The 24,000-nt window shown below is 39.5% G+C and overlaps 1 protein-coding gene across 3 annotated transcripts in view; it reads right to left on the bottom strand.

Moving 5' to 3' along the window:
* Positions 1 to 24,000, bottom strand: part of LOC138045890 (solute carrier family 12 member 2-like) — a 31,825-nt gene that overhangs the window by 4,666 nt on the left and 3,159 nt on the right. Inside the window, exons 2-6 of one of the 3 annotated variants that reach the window (XM_068892527.1) lie at positions 15,237 to 15,635; positions 13,104 to 13,389; positions 10,377 to 11,071; positions 8,209 to 8,700; positions 5,119 to 5,419 (exon numbers count right to left, since the gene is read on the bottom strand). In XM_068892527.1, the coding sequence (XP_068748628.1) occupies positions 5,119 to 5,419; positions 8,209 to 8,700; positions 10,377 to 11,071; positions 13,104 to 13,389; positions 15,237 to 15,626 (2,164 nt within the window). In that variant the 5' untranslated portion in view covers positions 15,627 to 15,635. Of the gene's footprint in view, positions 1 to 5,118; positions 5,420 to 8,208; positions 8,701 to 10,376; positions 11,072 to 13,103; positions 13,390 to 15,236; positions 15,735 to 24,000 lie in introns of all 3 variants that reach the window. The other 2 variants (XM_068892533.1, XM_068892541.1) reach the window with 2 other exon arrangements.

Below are 24,000 nucleotides of genomic sequence, written 5' to 3'. Positions count from 1 at the left end.
CTGGATTTTAAGAGACGAGTAATGGTCTTCGACAACAATTTCATTTTTCGCCTTTGGATATCAAGTGAGCTTTGTTTCTAATATTTTACTAACTTGGTATTATATAAGACACGGAAATCAAATAGCAATTTTTTTATGGATTTAACCATAGTTACTAATAACTATGATTTAACAAATTAACATTGAAGGAATCGAACGCCTACAAGAATGCATCACAGTGTTTACTCAAGTCGCATCTTAGTTGTCTGACAATTTACATTTACCGGTATTTTGTACTCAACTCTGCAAAGGTGTAAAATATTTGGAAATGTGACAGTGAAAAATTACTTGAATGAAAGCTTGTTGTCTCTTTTGTGCTTTATTATTTACGGTCAAGGTTCTTTCGAAAAGGGTTGAATGTGAACTGTCAGAAATTTATTTAATTGCATATGCTTTGTGATTGTGTGTTTCGCTTGCACGCACGCAACTGAAATAGGAAGGGTTTCTTGCCTCTTATAGCAAATATGTTGCTTGTTTCAATAAATGTTTCGCTGGAAAATATTTCTGTGAAATTTCTAGCTTTTGTAAATTTATCATGTTGTGTAATTTTCGAGCTTAGCAAATTTGCATACATGTGTTGAAATGTGATACGGGGAGAGTTTTTGTGGTAACGCATAAGTCACGAAAATAAACAGGTCTGTTGGAAGCGTGCTTGAGTTTCAACGAAATGACCCCCAAAATCGGCAAAAGATTGTGACGCTGATGAATAATAAAGTAGCTGCTATTACCAAAACGATGGAATTACCTGGTGATAAATAACCTTGTCTTGGAGAGTAAATTTTTGATTTTCCAGAAACAATGGTCAACCTCTGAGAGTTGGGCGATTGTGATCTTTGTGTTGAATTCGCACATTTCTTGTCAAAATTTATAACAATCGAAAGAAAAGAAAACTAACAAAAACAAAACCCGGTAGCTTGGCATCATTTGACACAGATGCTTCACTGTTTCGCGAGTAAACATGGAGCGGTAAAATAACGCGGTAACTTGATCACTGCGCCCGCTGAATTCGATGTGCGATTTACTCGGTGCAGCCAAACTTGTACAATTACAACAAAACAACTAAAATCTCCCAAACTGTTTTTCGCTGATGGTAACTTTTTATATTTGTGGTTCAAAATTAATGTTGTTTTCATGCCGTAGATTTTGTTACCGATGGTAAAATATTTTATGCTCGATCGACCATCCTGAAACTTCCTTCTGCTCTTCTTAAAAATTGTGTATCCATATTTATTTACTTTTACATCAATATTTGTTTTGCATAAAGCAAGCTAACAAAATCTGTATCTTGCTTGGTTCGCATTTGATAGCATTAAAATAGAATTTTCGGTCCTATGCTTCTGTTACTGCGTGGTATATTTCTTAGGTCGCCCATCCAGATACCAACCCCGCCGAGCAATAACTTCAGCTTTCAACTTTTGTTTACAAAGCTGTCAGATGCTGTCAGTGCACGCGTACACTTGTAGTGGAAAGAAGTTGCATGACCAACATGTCAGCCAAGAAGCCAATGTTTCTCGATTCCCTTTTATTTTCTTCAGTCTCTCTGGTTTCAGTACTTTGCTAGTAACCACATGTCTTCTCAAGGGGCTATTTATCTAAGACTTCTACCATGGCGCTACAATGATAGACAATTCCAAAACAATATCGTGTACTGTTAGACCTACATATTACGCAAAGACAACTGTCAACATGTCATCCCAGAAGACAATGTTTTTCACTTCCCATTTATTTTCTTCAATCTTTCTCGGCTCAGTACTTTGCTAGTAACCACATGTCTTCTCAGGCTATTTACCCAAGACTTTTACCATTTCCCTACAATGATAGACAATACCAAAACAATATCGTGCACTGTTAGAGCTACATATTACGCAAGGACAACTTGAATCTCCTGGAAGACAACACACAGCTCATTTGACATTATGGAGTAAATCGCTGTGTTACTACACTACCACACGTAAGCAATGCGTGTCTATTTTTTTTTAAAGAGGACAGGAATTTCTTCTTTCTGACAAATGATTAATTAATAGGCCGGTCGCCAGGTTTTTAACCTCAAAAAAGGATCTGTTTCGTCGTACGAACGTGTGAGGACCTGTGAGCCAAAGGGCCTCTGCTGGTATGACTTCTGGTATGACTTCTGGTATGACTTCTGGGTGACCCGTCCCCCGCCCCCCCCCTTCCCCCTTAACTTGAAAGAAATTGCGTGGAACGCTGCACGTACCACAGGCAACCCAGTGTACCCTCACGGAGGGTCTAGTTTAACATACTTCGGCCACATTGTATCACGTGAACGAGATGGAATAACCGCAAAGACTTACACAGAGAGCAATCGATTGTCGTAAAACCAAAACCAAAATAATTACTTTGGCCAATCAAAAAGGACAGAGACAATCCAGGAAACCAATCAAAACTCGAAGCAATTACACGCAGGCGACACAAAGCGCGGGAAAATGTGCACGCCTGAGCCACGATTGGTTTTGGTTTCACTTCTGATTGGTTGAAAAAATGGCGCGAGAACTTTGAACCAATCACTGATTGAAGTAATGCAAAACCAAAGTAATTAGTTAATTACTTTCGACACTCAATTGAAAACCGCTCTAGTGCAAAGTCAAGTGATAATCTGTTTCTGTGATAATAGGACGTTTTCAACCAACCTCTAGGGACACGAATAACAATAGAGAAATGTACGACTTCTGCGGTGGACGAACAAAAGAAGCTAATGAGACATCTTTTGTTTTCGCCCACAGCATGGCGGCGGCGATGTCACGTGGCGATGTCACTCCTATAGGGACTTTAAGATCTACTACGGCGATGAAAATGTCTCTTCAAATTTTAACTTTGCACAATCCTCAGTCTTTCGCGGTTATTTCATTTCGTTCACTTTGTACAATGTGGGCGAAAGATCCTAAAATTGAATTTATACGAACGCTTACAGAGCAAGAATATAGGATGAAAGACTTTGCATTTGTACGCTAAAGCACAGGTAACCCAGGCTCACTGTGTGTAGGTAAATATAGAGAACATATAAGGCGAAGTTTAGGTCTGAAAATTTGCTAGAAAATGGAAATAAAAATCGATAAAACTTACCATGTGGTGAGCTGTTGTTGTCTTTAATACGTACACGAAGTTTCGGGGAAAATGGTCCCCGTTCACCTTCCTTCATAATATAGTGACAAGGTAGGAGACGGAAGCCAGCTTATGGACTCCGATCGACCCAAAACAAGCACGATTTTTTTCGCGAAAATCGAATCCAGTCGCTAAATAAACACGCCAGGCTCGTGGAACATGAATTTCTCTAAACCATGAATCCACTGAAGCATCTCCAGGTAGCAACGCGAAGCCACCAGACTCCGTAAAACTTGTAAGTTAACCTGCTAAAATGGCGGCCAGAAAGCGTTGTACTCGCGAAGTGTCCAATTCAAAACGCCTGGTGACGAGTATAATAAGTCCCCCTGGAGGGAGGGGAGTCCCAGATTGCTGAGTGAGTTTTGTGTTTTAGCAATGTGGCACTCCCCTCCCTCCAGAACTTATTAAACTCGTCACCAGGCGTCTACAGTTCAGTGCCATTTTGAATTGGACACTTCGCGAGTACAACGCTTTCTAGCCGCCATTTTAGCAGGTTAACTTACAAGTTTTACGGAGTCTGGTGGCTTCGCGTTGCTACCTGGAGATGCTTCAGTGGATTCCACGAGCCTGGCGTGTTTATTTAGCGACTGGATTCGATTTTCGCGAAAAAAATCGTGCTTGTTTTGGGTCGATCGGAGTCCATAAGCTGGCTTCCGTCTCCTACCTTGTCACTATATTATGAAGGAAGGTGAACGGGGACCATTTTCCCCGAAACTTCGTGTACGTATTAAAGACAACAACAGCTCACCACATGGTAAGTTTTATCGATTTTTATTTCCATTTTCTAGCAAATTTTCAGACCTAAACTTCGCCTCATATGTTCTCTATATTTACCTACACACAGTGAGCCTGGGTTACCTGTGGCTAAAGCAGGGCTTGAAATTGCGACCAATACAGTCGCATTTGCGACTCAATTTTTTCCCTTTGCGACTAAAATATCTGGAGAAGTCGCAAATTTGCGACTTGTTTTCATCTTCGCTCTTTCGAAACAAAAGGGTTAGCAGTTGCCGAGCTTTGCTGCTCTTTTTACTAAAATAAATGAAGAAGTGACAAAATTATTTTGTTTCTCGCCTTGAGTTTTCTTTCAACCTGAAGATAGCGTAATAATATTGTAGCGTAATTTCGCTGCAATGTTACCTGCACAACTCCATTCCTTCCATATCATTCGCCATTTTCAGCGGTTTCTTTCAACACAAGTAGTGTGGGTTATATTAGGGAGCTTAAGCAACGACAACAGCGACGGCAACGAGAACGTCACAAATTTGCATATTTAGTGGGTAAAAACAATAGCTTTGCACGTCCTGCACGTGCGTTTTTCACTTTTGTCCGTTTTGCTGCCGCTGTCAGCAAAACAGCAACGTGAAATAGCCAAGTTTTTGGTTCTATGAAGAACGTCAGCACTTGAGGATAAATTTTCATTTTCTCCACTAAAATGGAGTGCCGTTCCGACTGGTGTCATCTTTGAGGAATTACCACACCCTTGTCATATTAAAAAAGTTGAAATAGTCACGAAGCGATTAAAATAACGCACATTTATATTTTGAGATGACGTTTTCGTTGCCGTCGCCATCGCCGTTGTCGTTGCTTAAGCTCCCTATTTTGTTTTACTACACCGCTGACAACACAGTGCAGCGCGACGATTTTGCGACTAAATTTTCGTATCTTGTCGCAAAATTGCGACTGGATTTTTTCGTTAATTTCAAGCCCTGTTTAAAAGTTGTCATTGAAACCTTAAATTTGGTGAGTTGTTGCAACAAAATGCCTGCCGCACGCGCAGCAGGATTCTTTTTCCTCTTTTAACAAATGATATTATTGTTTTGTAGCTTGTCGTAGCCGTAGCCGTCGTAAAAAGTCGTCGTCATTTCTAAAAACTCCCTATTGTGAGGTTCACCGTCGAAGATCGTTAAGACCCAATTCCTTTCTCTCTCCCCCCCCCCCCCCCCCCCCAACCCAAATTACCTGTAGTCAATGCTCGAAAAGCTTTGATTCTGTGCTCTCTCATCCACTGACTGTCTTCCTTATCCTTATCCGAAGCCACGGCTTCAGAAGGCTTCTTCACATTACCATACACCATTAGACCGACATTTTTAGTAATCTGTGACACGATGTGGGCCAGATTAGGTCTGTCCTGTGGCCGGCCTGTTAGAACCAAGCAGTTGGGCCGAAAATTCTTCACGTGGTCTTCTATCCCCTCAAGCCGGAGAGCGTAGCGAAGCGCTTGAACAAAAGAAAAGGCCTGAGACGAAGAACCCCAGTTAACCTGAAACGGGCAAAAAAAGGGGAATTTAAAAATCTCTTCACACTAAGTAGTGATTTATTTCTGCACTAATTCGAGCAGCGGTTTACGCGCGTCGCATTCACAAGTAATACGCAAACTATTCGAGGTTTGCAACCAATCTCTAGAGACGCGATAACAATGCTGCAATGTACAACTGCTGGTGCACGAACAAAATGAGCTAAACAGAGATCTTTTGAATGAAAGAAATGTATATTTGGAGTGCAGTGTATAGACGAAAGATAGAAGTGATCTTCGCATATTGGTGTTCCAAAACAAAGAAACGGTGGCCACGTTGGTGTTCCAAACTAATCCTCTGGGAATTGAACACTATTTTTATGCAAATAGTTTCTTTTGTTTCATCAAATTACCATTTCTTTTAGTCACGTGAGTGAAAACGTTCTAATTAAGGTTTTGACGACAACGTGGACAAACTACAGTGAATCCGTCCGTACCAATCCAGTTACAGCACACTTCGCCCATATTGTATGATATAGGCAAGTTGGAATAACCATGAAACACTTAAAATAGCTCAAACGTTTATTTTGAAGTGACGTTTTCGTCGCCGTAGCCGTCGTGGTTTCTTAAACTCCCTACTTGCTTAAATTGTCCAGTTAAGTGCGAAGATAACTTCTACCTTTCGAGAGATCTTTTGTTTTCGTCATATGGAAGCCGACAAGGGTCACACGTTGTCGCTACCAAGTTGTCGCGTTAAACCTAAAGGGGGGGGGGGGGGTGGGGGGACTGTCTTGTCGGACTCTCACTGAGAGCAGTGCTAGTCTTTGAGGGAGTACTATCGCAGTTTTGTATCCCTTTGATATTTTACGTTCACCTTCCTATCTTCTAAGTTGTCGCTTCCGAGTAGTCGCGAACTTCGGCTGGTATTTTTTACAGGTCATTGTTTTACCAATAAAGAAAGTTTTCTAAACACTAATAAAAGCTAACAATAGGCCTAAACAAACGTTTTCAGGCCTAAGGTTAGCTGTTATGAATGTTTGGGATACTTTTTGTACTTGTAAAACAATGACCTATGACCTGTAAAAAATATCAGTCGAAGTTCGCGACAACTTGGAAGCGACAACGTGTGACCCTTACCGGCTTCCGTAGTATCATAGTTAGATTAATGCATGGAGATGGTTATGAATCTCGAAAACTTCCTTTGTTTCATGTTTTTGTCCGTATTTTTGGTCCTGACCCTGCACAAAACACACCTTTTTTCGAGAACATAACCAATCAAATCCTTCGATTAAATTGTGCGCAACTAATTTGCAAACCCGTGCGAAGATCAATTCTACATCGATTGCTTCCGACAACATTGTTCTCGCTTTTGAAAGGTTTTAAGGTTTCATAACCAGTCCCTCGATTAACTGTGCAAATTTCCGTTTCGTAAACGGTGGCTGACATCTCAACGGCATTTAGGATTTTTTTTCTGTTTTGAGTTTTTTCTTTTACTACTGAAAGGGGAAAAAATGATCAAATTACGTATCGAACCCAAAAGAAATAAAGAAAAATAAAGGAATAGCCACCGAGACTGAAGTGAATAGTTGTTTTAATATATACTAAAACAGTGAGATAATATAGAACAAAAAGATGATTTTAACTCATTTCTTCCTGCGACTATTACAATATTTTCGGGGACAAATCCCGCGCGAGTTGCTCGGAGGTGAATAATCAACAATTATTAAATTCTCAACCTCTTATAATGCATTTCGCGTGCTCTGGTTGGTTCACTCAATCTCGGTTATCAGCTCATATACTTTGGTTTGACCTTATATGGTAAATGATTGCGTTAAGCGTTGCTAAACTAAAAATGTTTTCGTGGGAATGTCAAATTTCTCTTTGAATAAAGCCAAAAAGGAGAAAAAAAACTTTTTTTGTGGAAAGTTTGGATCAATTCCGACGTTTAGAAGTACGCGAAAAGGCAAGAAATGTTTTTGTGATGAGCCTGCGTCTGTCTGACAACAAGGTATTACACAACATCGCATCAGTTCTCATCAAGTTTTTTTCGATGTCGCTCGGACTTGCTCGGATTTTCCGCTCGTATTTCCTACTTCCAAATTTTTGGAGTTAAAGGAATTTAATAAAAAAGTTATTCTATTCGCGCTTGTTGGATGTGAGACTGGTTAAGGCCAACTTGGCGCTACGCGCCTCGTTGGCTATTTACCATCTCATATCGAAGTCAACGCGCGCTCATGGAATAATTGTTAATTATTCTGCGAAATCGCGCGGAATATCGCCTAACACTTAACCGAAGAGGCCGTTGGCCGAGTTGGCTAAAATCAGGCGATATTCCGCAAGATTGAGCGGGATAATTGTTTTATTATTCAACACATTGATAACAAAGCACAATTTTTTTACGTTTATTGGATAAAAATGCTGGAAAAACTACCATTCTTCTCCTCGACACACAAAATTACGTATATCGCACTGTTTAAGTATATATTGAGTAGCCAATCAGGCTACCTTCAACGCTATCCACTGTTTTAGTAAAAACTAAAACTTGATAGTACTAGCTGAACCATTTACTATTTGTTAAATGTGACTCCAATTACGCCTGCGTATCTTGCTTTCCTTGGGTATACGTTCATTGTATGATTGCATTGTACTTGTGAACCAAGCATAATACGCAACGATAAGGGAAAAACGGGTATTCTAATTTTCTCTGAATGTCATTGTACCACACCATGACGAATAGCTTCAATCTTTTTTTATTCCCTAACATAGGCAGCCACGTGCCTTTAGTCAATTCTGTTCATAGCTATGGCAACTCTTACCTGCGGCTTGGTGAAGTCGACGTACTTATACAAGATAACAGCAATAACAATTGTCAGCAAGGCTGCCCACCAGTTAATGAGGAACATCATAGCTATGCACAACAGAGCACCTAACAAAGATATCCACATATTGTAGTACTTGAACGAAGGACGCCATCCGGGAGAACGACCCAGAGAGGCCGCGAATACTGCATAATTAATGAGGGCATAGACAATCAGGAAAAAGTTAGAAATGATGGGTGCTATGACATTGAGATCTCCAATTAAGATGAACGCAACAGCAATGACGAACGCCAAGAGGTAGCCGCGGCGAGGTTCTTCGCCTGGCCCATATCCAACGCCGAAAAACTCGACGTACGGGAAGAGGTGGTCCTTGCAAACGGCTTGGAATGTTTTCGGTGCGCCAACGAGACTGGCAAGCGCTGACGACAAGGTCGATGCGAAGATCCCTGCAGTCACAATGGGTCCCCATCCTGATATAGCTTCCATTACCTACAAAAATAAAGGGTCATTAGAAGTGTTGACTCCTTCTCAACTATGCTGTAATGGTATATAGATGTCTTAATAATTTAATCCCAAAATATCTGGCTAATATATTTGTACCTCGTTGTCATATTCATACTAGGGCTACGCGATCATGCAATCTTTTACACATCCCTTTATGTCACCTGTCATATGGACAATGTTCGTTTACATATCGTGGATGTAAACTTGGGAACAGTATTTGTACTGATGTGAAAGCTGCGGACAGTGTTTGGGTGCAGGGATGGCGCAGTGGTGAGAGCACTCGCCTCCCACCAATGTGGGTTCGATTCTAGTCTCGGCGTCATATGTGGGTTTGAGTTTGTTGGTTCTCTTCTCTGCACCGAGAGGCTTTTGTCCGGGTACTCCGGTTTCCCCTTTCCTCAAAAACCAACATTCGACTTCCTTTGCCTTAATTGTTAATTTCACTTTACAGTGTCCCTAATATTAGTGCTTCAGCGCTAGAACGACTGCACACTTACGGTAAATAAAGCTCCTTTCCTTTGCAAATGTTCCCGCCATTTGACATTTCAGTCCTATATTAGCAGTTTGTACCTACTGAATGTTGAGGTAGCCCTATAGCATGATTATTTTGTCTCACTTGTTCAAGTAAAGCAATATTCCACCAAAGTCAAAGCGCCACATTCTTATGATTTTCTTGTTACTGTTTTGACAAAAATACTACCAGACATTTACAAAAAAGGCACCTCGTTATCTTCCCGCAGTCAATTGCTTTCATTAAGGCAAAATTACTTCAATACAACTTGTTACAAAGCTGCTGCCTAAGAAAATTTTAAAGGGGCCCTCAGAGCTAAACGCTGAGAACTTAGGAGCCCAACATATGAAGTGAAAGGCGTTGCTGTGAAAAATTAAGGAGCCCAGAGCTATTCTTTGGGAGCCCCAGGCTACCGGGCTCCTGTTAGGCAACAGCCTTGTGTTAAGTCTAATTATCAAAATGTAAATTCTCTTTGCTTGCACCATCACTACGTCAACAGCTCGCGCTAGTTCTGTGTCTCCATCGAGTTACAGAAACACGATTTCTAACCAATCAGCTTGCGTATTTTCTAAGGACTGTTTTCTAAGAGATATTTCAAAAACCCGAGGGCAAAACCCAAGGGATATTTTATATCTGATATAACACGTGCTGCGCGTGTTTTAAATGGCTTGAACTACTCCTTATTATTCAATAGCCGTTTTGACCAATTGTGATGGCAGAAAGACTATTCCTTCGTGAAAGGCGGTCTAGCTCAGTTTGCCTGGGAATCAAATAACACCCTGAACAAGGAAGCAAAACTAATTACCTAGTGTTACACAAGAAGTCACGCCAGTCCAAGTCACCTCGGAATCGAAGAAATGTGATTCGGCGATGTATAAAAATTTTATTCACGTTGGCCAGTAAGCGTGAAAAAGCTCCGGTTTAGTGTTTTGAAGGTTCTTGAACCCAGGACAACATGCCTTCAAAACCTCACGCTCACACGCTCACGTGTATAGAGAAATTCATCCTATTGGTCAAAACGGCTATTGAACATGGATGAGTATTTTAATCAAGTTATAAATACATGTACAATGAACAGCATTCTCCTTGAGAAATGACCCTGAACTGTCTATGCCTTTGACATTATATTATTTTGTGTTAAGATTATTACCTGGAAATCATTCAGCAGCCCATGCTGACATTCCTGTGTGGCACAAGAAACCAGAGTTTCATTTGTTGCATTCACTGCATCATGCACAAGACCAAGGGCTTCTCGTTCAACACAGGCGCCGACAAACCAAGCCAGCATCACATATACCAAAGTGCTGATCAGAATGGCTAGCAGTGTTCCTTTGGGGACAGCCTTGTGCACGTCTTTCAAATCCCCTGATATATTAACACCTGCGAGAATTCCAGTTGCCGCTGGAAAGAACACTGCAAATACGGAAAAGAAGCTTTCTCCTTTGAAACCAGGGCCGAGATTGGTCTCAAAGATATCTTTCTTGTAGCCAACGAAACCGTTGGCTCTACTCTCTTCTGACTGTGGCCCAATAAAAGTTCCAATGATGACATTGAGAATCGAAATCACCAAAATGATGAGAAGGACAATCTGTGTGCGCACCACCCATTGCAAGCCAACCATAGTGACACCAAGAAGAATGACAATAGTCACGACGCCAATGATGCGAATGTCATTTGATTCATCAACTATTAAGGCATCGTTGTTCCTAAGGATGTCCCGCATGGTCTCTGCGAAGCCAACCACGTACATGGCAGTTGCCACAGCACTCGCTACGGAGAATATCACCCCGATGGAGCCGCCAAACTCCGGCCCAAGACTGCGGGATATCAAGTAATAGGCGCCTCCTTAAAACACAAGATTCAAGTAAATCTGTCAATCCAAAGGCCTTTTTTTTCTGTCCGTGTGTACATGTACTCTAGAGTGTGAAACCTAGGAATCAGACATTTAGCAAGCATCTTGTGGATGAATGATCTTTAACTGTTCAAAGACCAAAAACAGTAAAAGTGAGATGCCAGGCATTGACAAAGCTATCTTGAGATCAACTGTCAGCCTGTAAAGGTGCCACAGCTGCAATCAATCAAGCACATAAAGCGTGTAACTTGCAACTCTGTTCCTTGGAACAAAGCTGGGGATTTTATGCCCAAATATGGACCAATTTCATGCCCAAATATGGACAAAATAAGATGGCAGCTGCACAAGCCCGAAAATTCACAAGCTAAGTTCATCCAAATAAGGAAATTTTTAAACTCAAAAGAACCCCAGCTCTGAATCAGAGATAAATGCTTCAAGGTCATGAGCTTCTGGTCTATATTAATTTGATCTCACCCTGCTACATTATGCATATATTAAATTTACCTGTATTTTGATCTCACCCATCTCTCCAACCCACACATGAATGTGAAAGGAGGACAGACGACTGCATCAGGGGTCTCCCCCTAATCTTCACAAACACTGCATGGATTCTTTCGTGTCCCACAGCGTTAATTAACAGGAAAGGTTGTAAGAAAGGGCCTGCAGTTTATAGTTCTTATCCGAGAAGACTTGAAAGTTGAACCATTTGCAGATAAGGTTACAAAGGCAGCACTTTCTCCTCACTTGTTTAAAATTCCAGGCATATTCAAGGAGTATTCAAGGAGTTTTCAAGAACCAGAAATTTGAGTTTTCAAGGAGCGTTTTTGAGAAGATTTCTACGCCATACATTGTGTTTCAGAGTTTTCTTTGCTGAAAAAGCCTACTTTGATATCCTCCATCTGGCATTTTCATTTATCAGACTGCAACTTCACACGAACACATCTCATAAAATGCACTGGCAGTTTAATACTTGCATTTGATCTTTCCCAGTAGTCAAATTTGGGCTCAACGTTTTGAAATTTCTCTTTAACTTAGTATGATGAAATCTCAAAAAACTCCTACAATTTTCACCTAAGGAAAACAAAAAAGACTTTTCAAGCAGTTTCAAGCCAAATCCTTTATTCAAGGGCTGTGGGTTTCAGAAGGTTGACACTAGCCGGTCATTGTGCCAGACACCTGGAGGATAAAACCATCTAAACTGGCAGCCCATGAGCAGACGCATAAACGTAGGAAGACGAGCTGTTACCTATACAGACAATCTGAAAAGCAATATTTTACCGAAATTGCTTATAATCTCGCAATCTGATCGGCTACTTTGCCCTTGTCAATAAGAGTCTACACAATGCTGCTCACATCAATTTGTCACGCAATGTAATAGCCAATCAGGAACACCCATTTTAGGAAATAAACCCATCATATTGCGAGAAAGTTATAGACAACGTTTGCTCTTTTTTGTGTCATGCGTTTGGTCACACTCTGAAATAAACACTTTTTTTGGTGTCGAATATTGTGGTAAAAAACAAATCGAAAGTGGTTCAGCGTTGTCTGTACTCTTATCGACAATGACATTCGTCATCACAGTGGTCAAAATTTGTTGTGGACTCACGACTTGTCATGCTAATTAGTAAGAATTTGCAGAAGAAAAGCAGTGAGGTTTCTATCAAAACAAGGTCAACTCCAGCCTCAACTTCCATTCATTAGCCAGGTTACTAAGCACACAACTGTAAAATGAACTATTCCAGATATCACAAAAAGCAAATTCAAAAAAATAATAATTACAATAATTGCTTTATTAGACATTGTTTTAGTGAAATCAATGGACAAGAGTATAGTCACATAGGCACCTTTGGGGCAATCACGTGCAGCCAAACCTAGCCTACAGATATTTCCAAAATCTGTAAGTTGCACGATGAGCACAATAATCCTGCGGTACATGTAACCAAGACCATAGATACAATGCATGATGATGTACATCATGCCATTTACATGTTGTTATTATTAACCAAATAAGAAAATGAGAATCACCTCCTTTGACTTCTCCATTGGTACAAACTGCAGACATGGACAACGTTGTCAGCGTGGTCACAACAGCTGACAATAAAATGATGACGGATGCCAAGCCTATTCCAGCTTGACCTACCACCCAGGAAAGTCGTAAGTACAGCATGACACCCCATATGTTGAGAAGACATCCGAACAGGACCCCTTTAACCCAGCCAAACTTAGGAGCATTTGACGAGCCTCTCGTTCTCACGTACAATGCCCCATCATCCTCTGACTGATTTTCAACCACTGAAGGCTGCTCCTCGATCTAGAGGGAAAAAAGGACATGCGAGACCTTCTTATGACTTCTAAAGTCTACTTTTTACATGTCAGTTGTAAAATGGGAAAGGTTTATACACAAGTATATACTCAGTCAGTGATCTCAGTGTTTCAAGCAATCTGACTGGTTCACTACTATGTATCTTGGAGTAATTAAGCATTAATCACTCCCTACAGAGTGAATAATGTATGATCCAAAGAAGACAAATTGACCAGCCTAAGCTCGCCAGCATTTCTGAATAGGACTTACATGTATTGAGAATACAACAAGATGCTGTGCTATAGAATACAAAGAGGGCCACAAAATTTGGTCTGAAAGTTTTCAAAGGTAAGAGAAGAACTTTCATACTTTTGCCAACCAGTGTTTGACTTAGTTTTCCAGATGATTATTGCTGAAAATGAAAATGAAACGGCAACAATTTGTTTCACTTGGTGTAATTTGTATCGATGCGTCCCTTTTGCGCATACTTTGTGTCGTTTGCATGTTTTCCACACATGAATTGAGATGTCAATTAAATCGACTTTGGAAGGTTTTCTTCTGCAAATGTTGTTGAGATCACATCGTGTGTATATATTAAAACAATTATTATTGTTTTCAATCTCGGTGAATAGTGGCAGAATATTTACCTCAATTTCAAAGAATGATTCTTAATTATTGACAGCCTGGCTTTAAGACGCTTTTCAAGGGAAAACAATTAATGACACTTGTAAACAAAGAGCAAACATTCCTGAGCCCCAACACGAACAATATATCAAATTAATATTATTACATAGGTGATTATTGAAATTCTCTGTGCTGATTGGTTGAACTTGAGGTTATTATTACGTGATAATCACCTACACATATTTTTCAAAATGGCCACAAGCTGTTTTGTCGAGGTGAAAATGAATATTTTTCAAACAATCACCTTACAGTGCAACGCGCCTCACCATGGCCACCCAACAAGCTTTAATATTTGACAACTACGTGTAAATATGTCAACTCAATTACCCAACAGTGTTCAACTTTACACTGTACAACAGTACGAACTTTGCAAGGAGGAGTGACTGTCAATCAAATTCACACCCCCTTATTGGCGGACAATTTGTTAGGTGGCCACGGTAAGGTGCGTCACACTGTAATGTAATTATACTAAAACAATAATATTATCCACCTCAGGCTCGGTGAATATCGGTGAATAAAGACCGAGACAAAGTTGAGGTTTTTATTTCCTGATATTCACCTCGCCTTCAGCAAATAATTGTTTAAACATTAACATATTTTATAACAATAGAATACCAGTGATAAACGATATTGCTATTGTTCTCTTTGGGTAATGTAAAATCACCCTAAGTAATGAAAAAATGAAAAGGTTAGTTTTCGATTATTGTTGTGATGGCCGATTACTTCATGTAAGGTAACCTTTTTAAAATGGGTGCTTAGACTCAAATACTGTTGAACAATGCTGTTTAAAAAGGGTTGTTGAGGCTTAAGTAAGCAGTATTCATTTTCCCATTGATTTTATAGGGGGTCGGTAGGGTGTCAGTAAGGGGGTCAGTTGACCGGGGGTCAGTGTTTTGTCGAAACCCCATTTGAGCAAGGAGCATTAAAAGACGGATTTCTCTAGTCCTGCTTTCCGTAACCATGCTAAGACTGGTTTTGTCACCTGCACGACATTTAAAGAATAACTTTTTCCCAATTTTTCCATTCGACCTAACCATCCCATTTTAAGATGAAATAAGTTAAAACTTTAAGTCTTAACTAAAACATTAATTAAAACATTCGTTTAAGCTTCCCTGACAAAACCCACCTTTAAACTTCTGACATAAATTATTTCGCATAAACCACTGTCTAACCTTCTGATTTTCCAACCCTTTGCGAAGCTCTTGCAACGTCGGTCTTTGCTTTCCACTGTGACATTGAGAGTTTAGACTTCGGTAAAATATGGTCATCGGAATAGCCTCGTTGGTAGCGTAGTTCGTGCCAAACTGATTCAACGAAGTTGGACTTTCCGGCATATTGTCCCACGGCGATTCTGTCGGTGAAGATTCCTCAGAGAAATCAGAATTAGTTCCTGGTAGATCGATTATTTCAGGTCCGAACTTCACCACTCTATTGACAGAAAATTTCTTCGGCTCTTTTTGTTCACCAGTCGCCTGATCTGCATTTTCGTTTTGTTCCACGTTCGCGTCTTCCTCTTCCTCTTCGTTTGCGATGCTTTCTTCTTTCCTTGTTTTATCTGACATCTTGAGCTGCTATATAACGAGAAACAACGAGCTATGGAAAATGTTCCTTGTGTTCTCAGTTTGATCAATCGCGCGCTGAAAGCGCGAAAATTAATGAACCGTGACAGCCTGGAACGGTGTGGAAAGAAACATGTAAGAATTTCAGGAATAGTGGAACTAGGATATAACGTTTGTGGATTAATTGTTTTCAGCTCCTAAGCATTTCGGCGTAATTTTAATTTTTGCATAAAGAAAATGCTTAAACTGACCGATTAGAGGCCATTGTGTTCTATTGTCCTTCTTGAGCAGATTTTCGCTGTTTAAACAAAAATTGTGAACTTTTCTGCATTTTGAGCGACACTTCAGCTTTCTTCATAATTTTGAGCAAGTTTAGAGCAACATTTTGAACTCAAGAACAGTTTTCAGCAAACCGGGATTCTTTTATGATCGTTTCATTGAATCTTCGAACGCACAAAAAAAACTGCACGGTTGAAATAAGTCAGTATTGCGTTTTCATGGAAAGCGATTTGAAAGCAATTCGTCAGTCCTCGATATATAATATCACGGAGGTAACTGTTTTCTTAGCCTGCGAAAGCATCCGTTTCTCCTTCGCTCTTCGCCGCTGGGGGCGAACGTCCCCAGCGGCGAAGAGCGAAGGAGAAACGGATGCTTTCGCAGGCTACAATAATTATCATGGAAGTGTGCTCTAGTGCGGCCGCTGCTGAAAAAGGATGGATTACCCCCTGTCTTTAAGAACTTTCGACCAGTGAGTAATTTGGCATATATTTCAAGGCTAGTTGAGACTGCGGTTACCAAGCAACTACAGCATTATTTAAATTGTAGCAATCTGTTCCCAGTGTTCCAATCAGCTTATCGACAAAACCACAGCACAGAAACTGTACTGCTTAAGGTTATGAATGACATCCTCTTGAATATGAACAATCAGCGTGTTACTTTGCTGATTCTGCTCGACTTGCGTGCTGCTTTTGATACAGTTAATCACGACACTATGCTACGTCGACTTTAATACTCATTTAGTATACAGGAAAAAGCCCTCTCCTGGTTTGCATCTTATTTGTCTGGAAGAACTCAGCGGATAATGATCAATGAGTCACTATCTAAGCCTTTTAAATTAGAATGGGGCGTGCCTCAAGGTGCCTGCCTTGGTCCGCTCTTGTTCACGTTGTACACGAGTGAGCTTTTTGAGGTAATTAAACATCATCTGCCCATGATTCACTGTTACGCTGATGATTCACAAGTTTACATCTCATTTAGTCCCAACGACAGAGCTGAACAACTTGCTGTGGTGAGGAATATGGAAGACTGCATTACAGACGTTCGTTCTTGGATGTTGGATAATGATCTTAAGTTTAATGACAATAAGACTGAATTCCTCATCATTGGTTCATCACAACAGCTGGGAAAGCTAGATAATATCAGTATACGTGTGGGTGACTCAGATATTCATCCCGTGCCACTCGCAAAAAATCTCGGTTGTTGGTTTGATTCGAGGCTGTCCATGGCATCACACATCACAAAAATCTGTGCCTCTTCATTTTATTATATTTATAATATTCGTCGGATCAGAAAGTATCTTTCACGGCAGTCATCTGAGATACTTGTCCATGCATTCATAACAAGTCGCCTTGACTATTGCAATGGTCTTTTATATGGACTACCAGACTGCTTGTTGCATAAACTGCAACGAGTACAGAACGCTTGCGCCAGACTGATTTTTAGAGAACAGAAATTTTGTCATGTGACTCCTCTTATTTATGAATTACACTGGTTGCCGATTAAATATAGAATTGATTTTAAAATACTTTTAACTACTTTTAAGATTCTAAATTTTTTAGCGCCTACTTATTTATCGTCGCTCATTTCTCTTAGGCTCCCATCTAAATACAATCTAAGGAATTCTAGTGATAACCTTTTACTTAGTTACCCGCGTTTTAAATCTAAAGCTACACTAGGTGATCGTTCTTTTACCTGTGCTGCACCGAAACTGTGGAATGCGTTACCATTTGACATAAGAAGCGCCAGCACAGTTAGTATTTTTAAAGCCAATAGTTAGGGTTAGGGTTAGGCGAAAACTTCATATACTCAAGTAGTTTATATTAAGGCCTGGGTGTAAAATACGTTCGGAAAATATGGTTGATCGGCTATCAATGAAACCGGTGTCGATAGCAAAGCTCTATTTTGCAATGTTGATCGTCTTTTACACAGAAAGGCAGAGAAATTTTTTCCAACATGCTCGTCAGCTGCAGCATTAGCAAACAATTTCGCTGAATTATTCGAAACTAAAATTATTGACATCCAAAATCAAATTAAAGTTCACTTGACTCCTGATCTCTTCTGCACCTTTGACTCACTTTCACTAAAATGCCAACTAATTAATTTTTCAGCTACATCTACGGATGAATTACCCTGCGAGCAGAGGCCCTTCGATCTTCCTAGATAAGTCGGGAAGAGGAAGGGACCTCTGCCAGCCGGCTCGACTTTCTTTGATTTGCCGCTCATCCAAAGAAATGGATGAGTCAGTCCAGTTTCAACTTGCCAAACCTGTTTTTTTTTATTTGTGCGCATGATCAATCGCCACGCGTCATCGATATTTTTTAAATTTACAACAGCGTGACAATTTTTAAACTGTCTAAATTCCCATGAGAATTTTTCCGTATGTCGGTTACAGAAGCTAGTTTACCAGAATTGAGAAACCTATTAATTTGGATGTTCTCCCTTTTCTTTAATAGGCTATTGAAGTTTCAAAATTCTGTACACCAAAAACAACAGAGTCAAGGTTTATGGGAATAATAAGTATTTGAATTTGAACTTGTTTTGATCAAAAAAATATTACCCTGAACCTCAACATTGTTCTAAATTCCCATGAGAATTTTTCCGTATGTCGGTTACAGAAGCTAGTTTACCAGAATTGAGAAACCTATTAATTTTTTCAGTAAAAATTAAAATGGCAATTTAAAAACTTGAACTATCTTGAGGAAATGATTCCTTGGTTGTCGTGTGTTTGCCAGAGTTGTTCGAAAATATCCGTCACTGTTTGTTTTGGTTTTGTGGTTTTGCGGTTACTAGTCAGGCGTGACTGACTCCCGAATACGTTACGTTTGAATTTTTAACGCATGCTCAACACGAAATGTCGAGCCGGCTGGCAGAGGTCCCTTCCTCTTCCCGACTTATCTAGGAAGATCGAAGGGCCTCTGCTCGCAGGGTACGGATGAATTGTCTAAGATTGCTCATAAGATCGTCTTAAAATCATGCATCTTAGACCCACTTCCTTCCGCACTGATGAAAGAATACTTTGAAATGTTTCTACCGACACTTTGTAAGATCGTTAACTTATCTCTGGAATCTGGTTATCTGCCTCCTTCTCTTAAAACTGCTGTCCTTACACCTCTACTCAAGAAACCTTCTTTAGATCATGAAATCTTTAAAAATTACAGACCGATCTCAAACCTTACAGTAGTCTCAAAAATCATTGAAAAAGTCGTGGCTGTGCGCTTACATGAGTACTTGCTAAGTAACCACCTTCACGAGCCACTACAGTCGGCCTTCAAGCCTTTTCATAGCGTTGAAACCGCTCTTGTACGTGTGCATAATGACGTCATGCGTGCTATTGATAATCGTCAGTGCGTTATACTTCTTCTTCTTGATCTGTCTGCTGCCTTCGACACCGTCGCCCACGAAATCCTGCTTAATAGATTAAACTCTAAATTTGGAATCAGCGGAACTGCTCTCAACTGGTTTCAATCTTACCTTACTGGTCGCACTCAATCTGTTCTGATTAATGGGAATAAATCCCGACCTCGTAACCTCAGTTGTGGAGTACCCCAAGGTTCAATCTGTGCTTGGACTTACTCTCTATTTACTGTATACTGCACCATTAGCTGACTTATTTCGACACCATAACCTGCAATTTCACCTCTGTGCTGACGATACGCAACTTTACGTTTCCTTTTCAACAAATAATGACCTGGAACTGACCGAAGCTGTTGAACGTATCGAGCTATGCCTGACTGATTTGGACAAATGGATGAGTATCAACAAACTAAAATTGAATAAAGAAAAAACTGAGTTCCTCTTTATTCACTCAAAATTTAGCCCCCCCACTTTTTTGCAAGAATAAAAATAAATTAAACAAAAAATAATTTAACAAAAGTAACGGAGTGAAAAATAGAAAAAAATCGTTAAGTCGAAAGTGACCAGAGTTACTGTCAAAGACAAACGCGCAGATAAATAGACAGAATGAAGCATTAGACGTTACAATTGTGAAGGCTATCTTTAAAAGCGGGAATGGGAAATGTCTGAATGGGAATGGGAATGGGGAATGGGGAATCTTTAAAATGCCGAATCTTTAAAAGCGGGAATCTTTAAAAGCGGGAATGGGAAATGTCTGAATGGGAATGGGAATGGGGAATGGGGAATCTTTAAAATGCCGAATCTTTAAAAGCGGGAATCTTTAAAATTGGGAATCTTCAAAACCGGGAATCTTTAAAATGGGGAATCTTTAAAACCGGGAATCTTTAAAATGGGGAATCTTTGAAATGAGGAATCTTTAAAACCGAGAATATTTAAAATGGGGAATCTTTAAAACGGGGAATCTTTTAATTGCGTAATATTTAAAACCGGGAATCGTTAAAATGGAGAATCTTTAAAACCCGGGATTTTTAAAATCGGGAATCTTTAAAATGGAGAATCTTTAAAACCGGAATCTTTAAAACCGGGAATCGTTAAAATGGAGAAACTTTAAAACCGGGAATCTTCAAAATGAGGAATCTTTAAAACCGGGAATTTTTAAAATGTCCAGAAATACAGTGGACTTGATTAAACTTGATTATTGAGTGAATATTGCTTCCCATTCTTTATTCACCTTGATGCCCCAGACCCAAGGCCCATGGTCAAGGCCAGCCATCCTCTTTCATCTGAACTTAAAGTTTTTAAATTGCATATTGATTCGTTTATGTACCTGCCACCGAGCACGAAAAATCAGCGTGAGCTACACGCTAGCGAATCGAAAAAACATGCCCCATAATTTCAAAAACATTTTGCTGTTACATTTTACACCAAGTCCGGACATCAGAGTGATGGCTTCTCTTTAGCATTGTTGTCAATAAACTTTTAGAATACGAAACTATCACGAATTTAAAACTTTGGAATGGTTGGCAGCTTAAGTGTGTCGCCAGCAGTACATGAACAATTCGCTATCTCCCACAATTTTTAATAAATGTTCCGCCCAGTTGGAAAGAGTGGAATTTCCCTATAAAGACAGCGCGTCTGAGATAAGTTATCTGGTTTGTCGGTCGGTAAACACCTCAAAAGATATTTTAGTTTTTCCTGACAGTTATTCCCCTCCAAAGTGACAGATGGGAAATTCAGATGCATCTGAGTAACAATTCGTCCGCGAAAATGTTGTTGAAAGAACCGAAATTGGATCACTTCACGAGATTTTGTGTTGGTAATCACATGATTTCGAGTGCAATTTGGAATGCACGAGTTAAATTTTTTCAAAGACTAACAGACCTAACAATTTGGGATCTATGAAAAATTTACAAGTGCTTATTTATTCCAAATTGTTTGAGAAAAAATAATATATATGTATATATATATATATATATATATATATAAGTAGACAGGAAATCGACTTGTCTGCATAGAGTGCTCGATATCGTTAGATAGAGCAGAAATAAATGATTTGGTTGGAAAGTTAAAACAAGACTAGATGTTGCACCTCGACAACGCTGTTTCGTGAGTTGCCTCACTCATCAGGAGTTTAATAAACTCCTGATGAGTGAGGCAACTCACGAAACAGCGTTGTCGAGATGCAACATCTCGTCTTGTTTTAACTTTTCAACCAAATCATTTATATATATATATATATATATATATATATATATATACATACATATATATATAAAAGGTAAAATCAGACAACCGGGGGTCTGTTTGTCTCAAAGTTCGACAAAGTAAATGACAGCCAAATTAATCCACCATTTCTCAAATATTTCCGGTTTTAATCAAACGGAGAAAAAAGAAAATGACACCGTAAACCAAGGCTCTATTTCGACTAGAAAAGGGGGAAAGTGGGATTCGTTTTTCTCTTAACAATATACAAATAAAAAACAAAAATGTGTGCATGTCAATTGACCCCAAACAGTGCAACAAATTGAAGTTTTGTGAATACAGAAAGACGATGTTAGTGCAAAATGTTGAAATTAAAAATGCTTGACATGTACCTCGAAAAAGATGTTTAAGCGGAAAGTTGATTCTCCTTTCGAATCGAATTACAGTGCAAAAAACGTTGAGCTCTTGAAACAAGCAAGTCTGGGGTTTTCAATGTTTATCCAATTACTATTTCTAGCATTTTTCCCCAGATGATATTTCGATCTGTATTCTGCAAACATGTCAACAAGCCCGTGTTGTCATTTTTTGGACCAATCGCGTTCTTGTAGGTGGAGCGTGTTAACTCCGCAAGGCAAAATAGAAACAAAACTGTCTGCCGTTTGTCTGATTTTACCTTATATATATATCAAATCCCGCTCAGGGCAATTCTTCATGTTTTTCATTCGATATAATTAATCAGTTGATTAACAGGATGGGTTTCATTTCTTCATTCTACGGTCTATATAAATAAGCCTGCATCATTAACTTGATCCCTCTGATTAGCTGATGCCTAAGTTGGTGTTTGCCTGTGAATCGTTAGTCGATCCTTAGGTTTAAGGCTATGAAGGGGTTTAGGCTTTCCCATCTCACCCGTGAAAGAATCCCGGGATACTCACGTTAGGCCAATTCACTGTCTCGATAGCTGCGTATCCTCTACTGCTTGTCTCGGGGTTACCATCGATGATAAACTGTCTTGGTCTCAGCATATAAAATCAATTTGTGTGTCATTCAATAGTAAAGTCAAAATGCTGAGACGTATAAGTTTTTTACCTAAATCTATGCTAGAAACTCTGTACTTTAAGACTGTAATCCCAAGTGTCCTCTATGGGGTTGTGGTTTGGGGCTCTGGCTCCAAATTTAAAGAACTAGAATTGATACATATTAGAGCCGCTAGACTAATTCATAAGTTGCCAAAGGGCATGACTGATGAAGATATTTTAGCAAGAGCGGGGTGGATGCCTCTTGAATATTTTTATAAATTTCGCATTTTAATGATTACTCATAAGGCTTTTTATAATTTAGGTTTAGACGAAATAAATTCATTAGTTGTTAGGACCTGTAAGAGCTATAATCTTAGGAAATCTTTAAATATTTTAGTTAATAGACCAAACACTGAGCTCGGTCGTAATTCCTTTGTACACAGGGCTGCAATCGCCTGGAATTCCCTGTCTGATAGTGTAAGATCTTTTTCTAATCAAACAGGCTTTAAAAATGGACTGAAGCAGTTAAAACATACTGTTATGAATATCACTTTTGAAAAAGACAGCTCAGTAGTTTATAATAAGCATGCCGATTTTTATTATTATTAATACATATTTTATGCTTTATTTATTTTTAGCGATTATTTATCTTATTTATTCAAAGTATAATCACTACCATATGTATGTATCGTTAATTTTATTACAGTAGGTCCACATCAGCTGTAAAGTTGCTTTTTTCCTCTTGACCTGCTTTACTAAATAAAGTTATGTATGTATGTATGTATGTATGTAGCGTGGTTGTCCTGATGGTGTAGTGGTCATCACACCCTACCGGTGTTCAGGGGGACACAAATTGATCCCAAATTGTTAGGTTTGTTAGTCTTTGAAAAAATTTAACTCGTGCATTCCAAATTGCACTCGAAATCATGTGATTACCAACACAAAATCTCGTGAAGTGATGCATTTCCGGTTCTTTCAACAACATTTTCGCCGACGAATTGTTACTCAGATTCATCTGAATTTCCCATCTGTCACTTTGGAGGGGAGTAACTGTCAGGAAAAACTAAAATATCTTTTGAGGCGTTTACCGACCGACAAACGAGATAACTTATCTCAGACGCGCTGTCTTTATAGGGAAATTCCACTCACTCCAACTAGGCGGAACATTTATTAAAAATTGTAGGAGATAGTGAATTGTTCATGTACTGCTGGCGACACACTTAAGCTGCCAACCTTTCCAAAGTTTTAAATGCGTGATATTTTCGTATTCTAAACGTTTATTGACAACATTGCTAAAGAGAAGCCATCACTCTGATGTCCGAACGTGGTGTAAAATGTAACAGCAAAATGTTTTTGAAATTATGGGTCATGCTTTTTCGATTCGCTAGCGTGTAGCTCACGCTGATTTTTCGTGCTCGGTGGCAGGTACATAAAGGAAACAATATGCAATTTAAAAACTTTAAGTTCAGATGAAAGAGGATGGCTGGCCTTGAACCTGGGCCCTGGGTCTGGGGCATCAAGGT

Source organism: Montipora capricornis, chromosome 1, assembly GCF_036669925.1.
Source record: "Montipora capricornis isolate CH-2021 chromosome 1, ASM3666992v2, whole genome shotgun sequence".
NCBI classification, from domain to species: domain Eukaryota; kingdom Metazoa; phylum Cnidaria; class Anthozoa; order Scleractinia; family Acroporidae; genus Montipora; species Montipora capricornis.
This window is presented reverse-complemented; position numbering and strand designations above follow the sequence as displayed.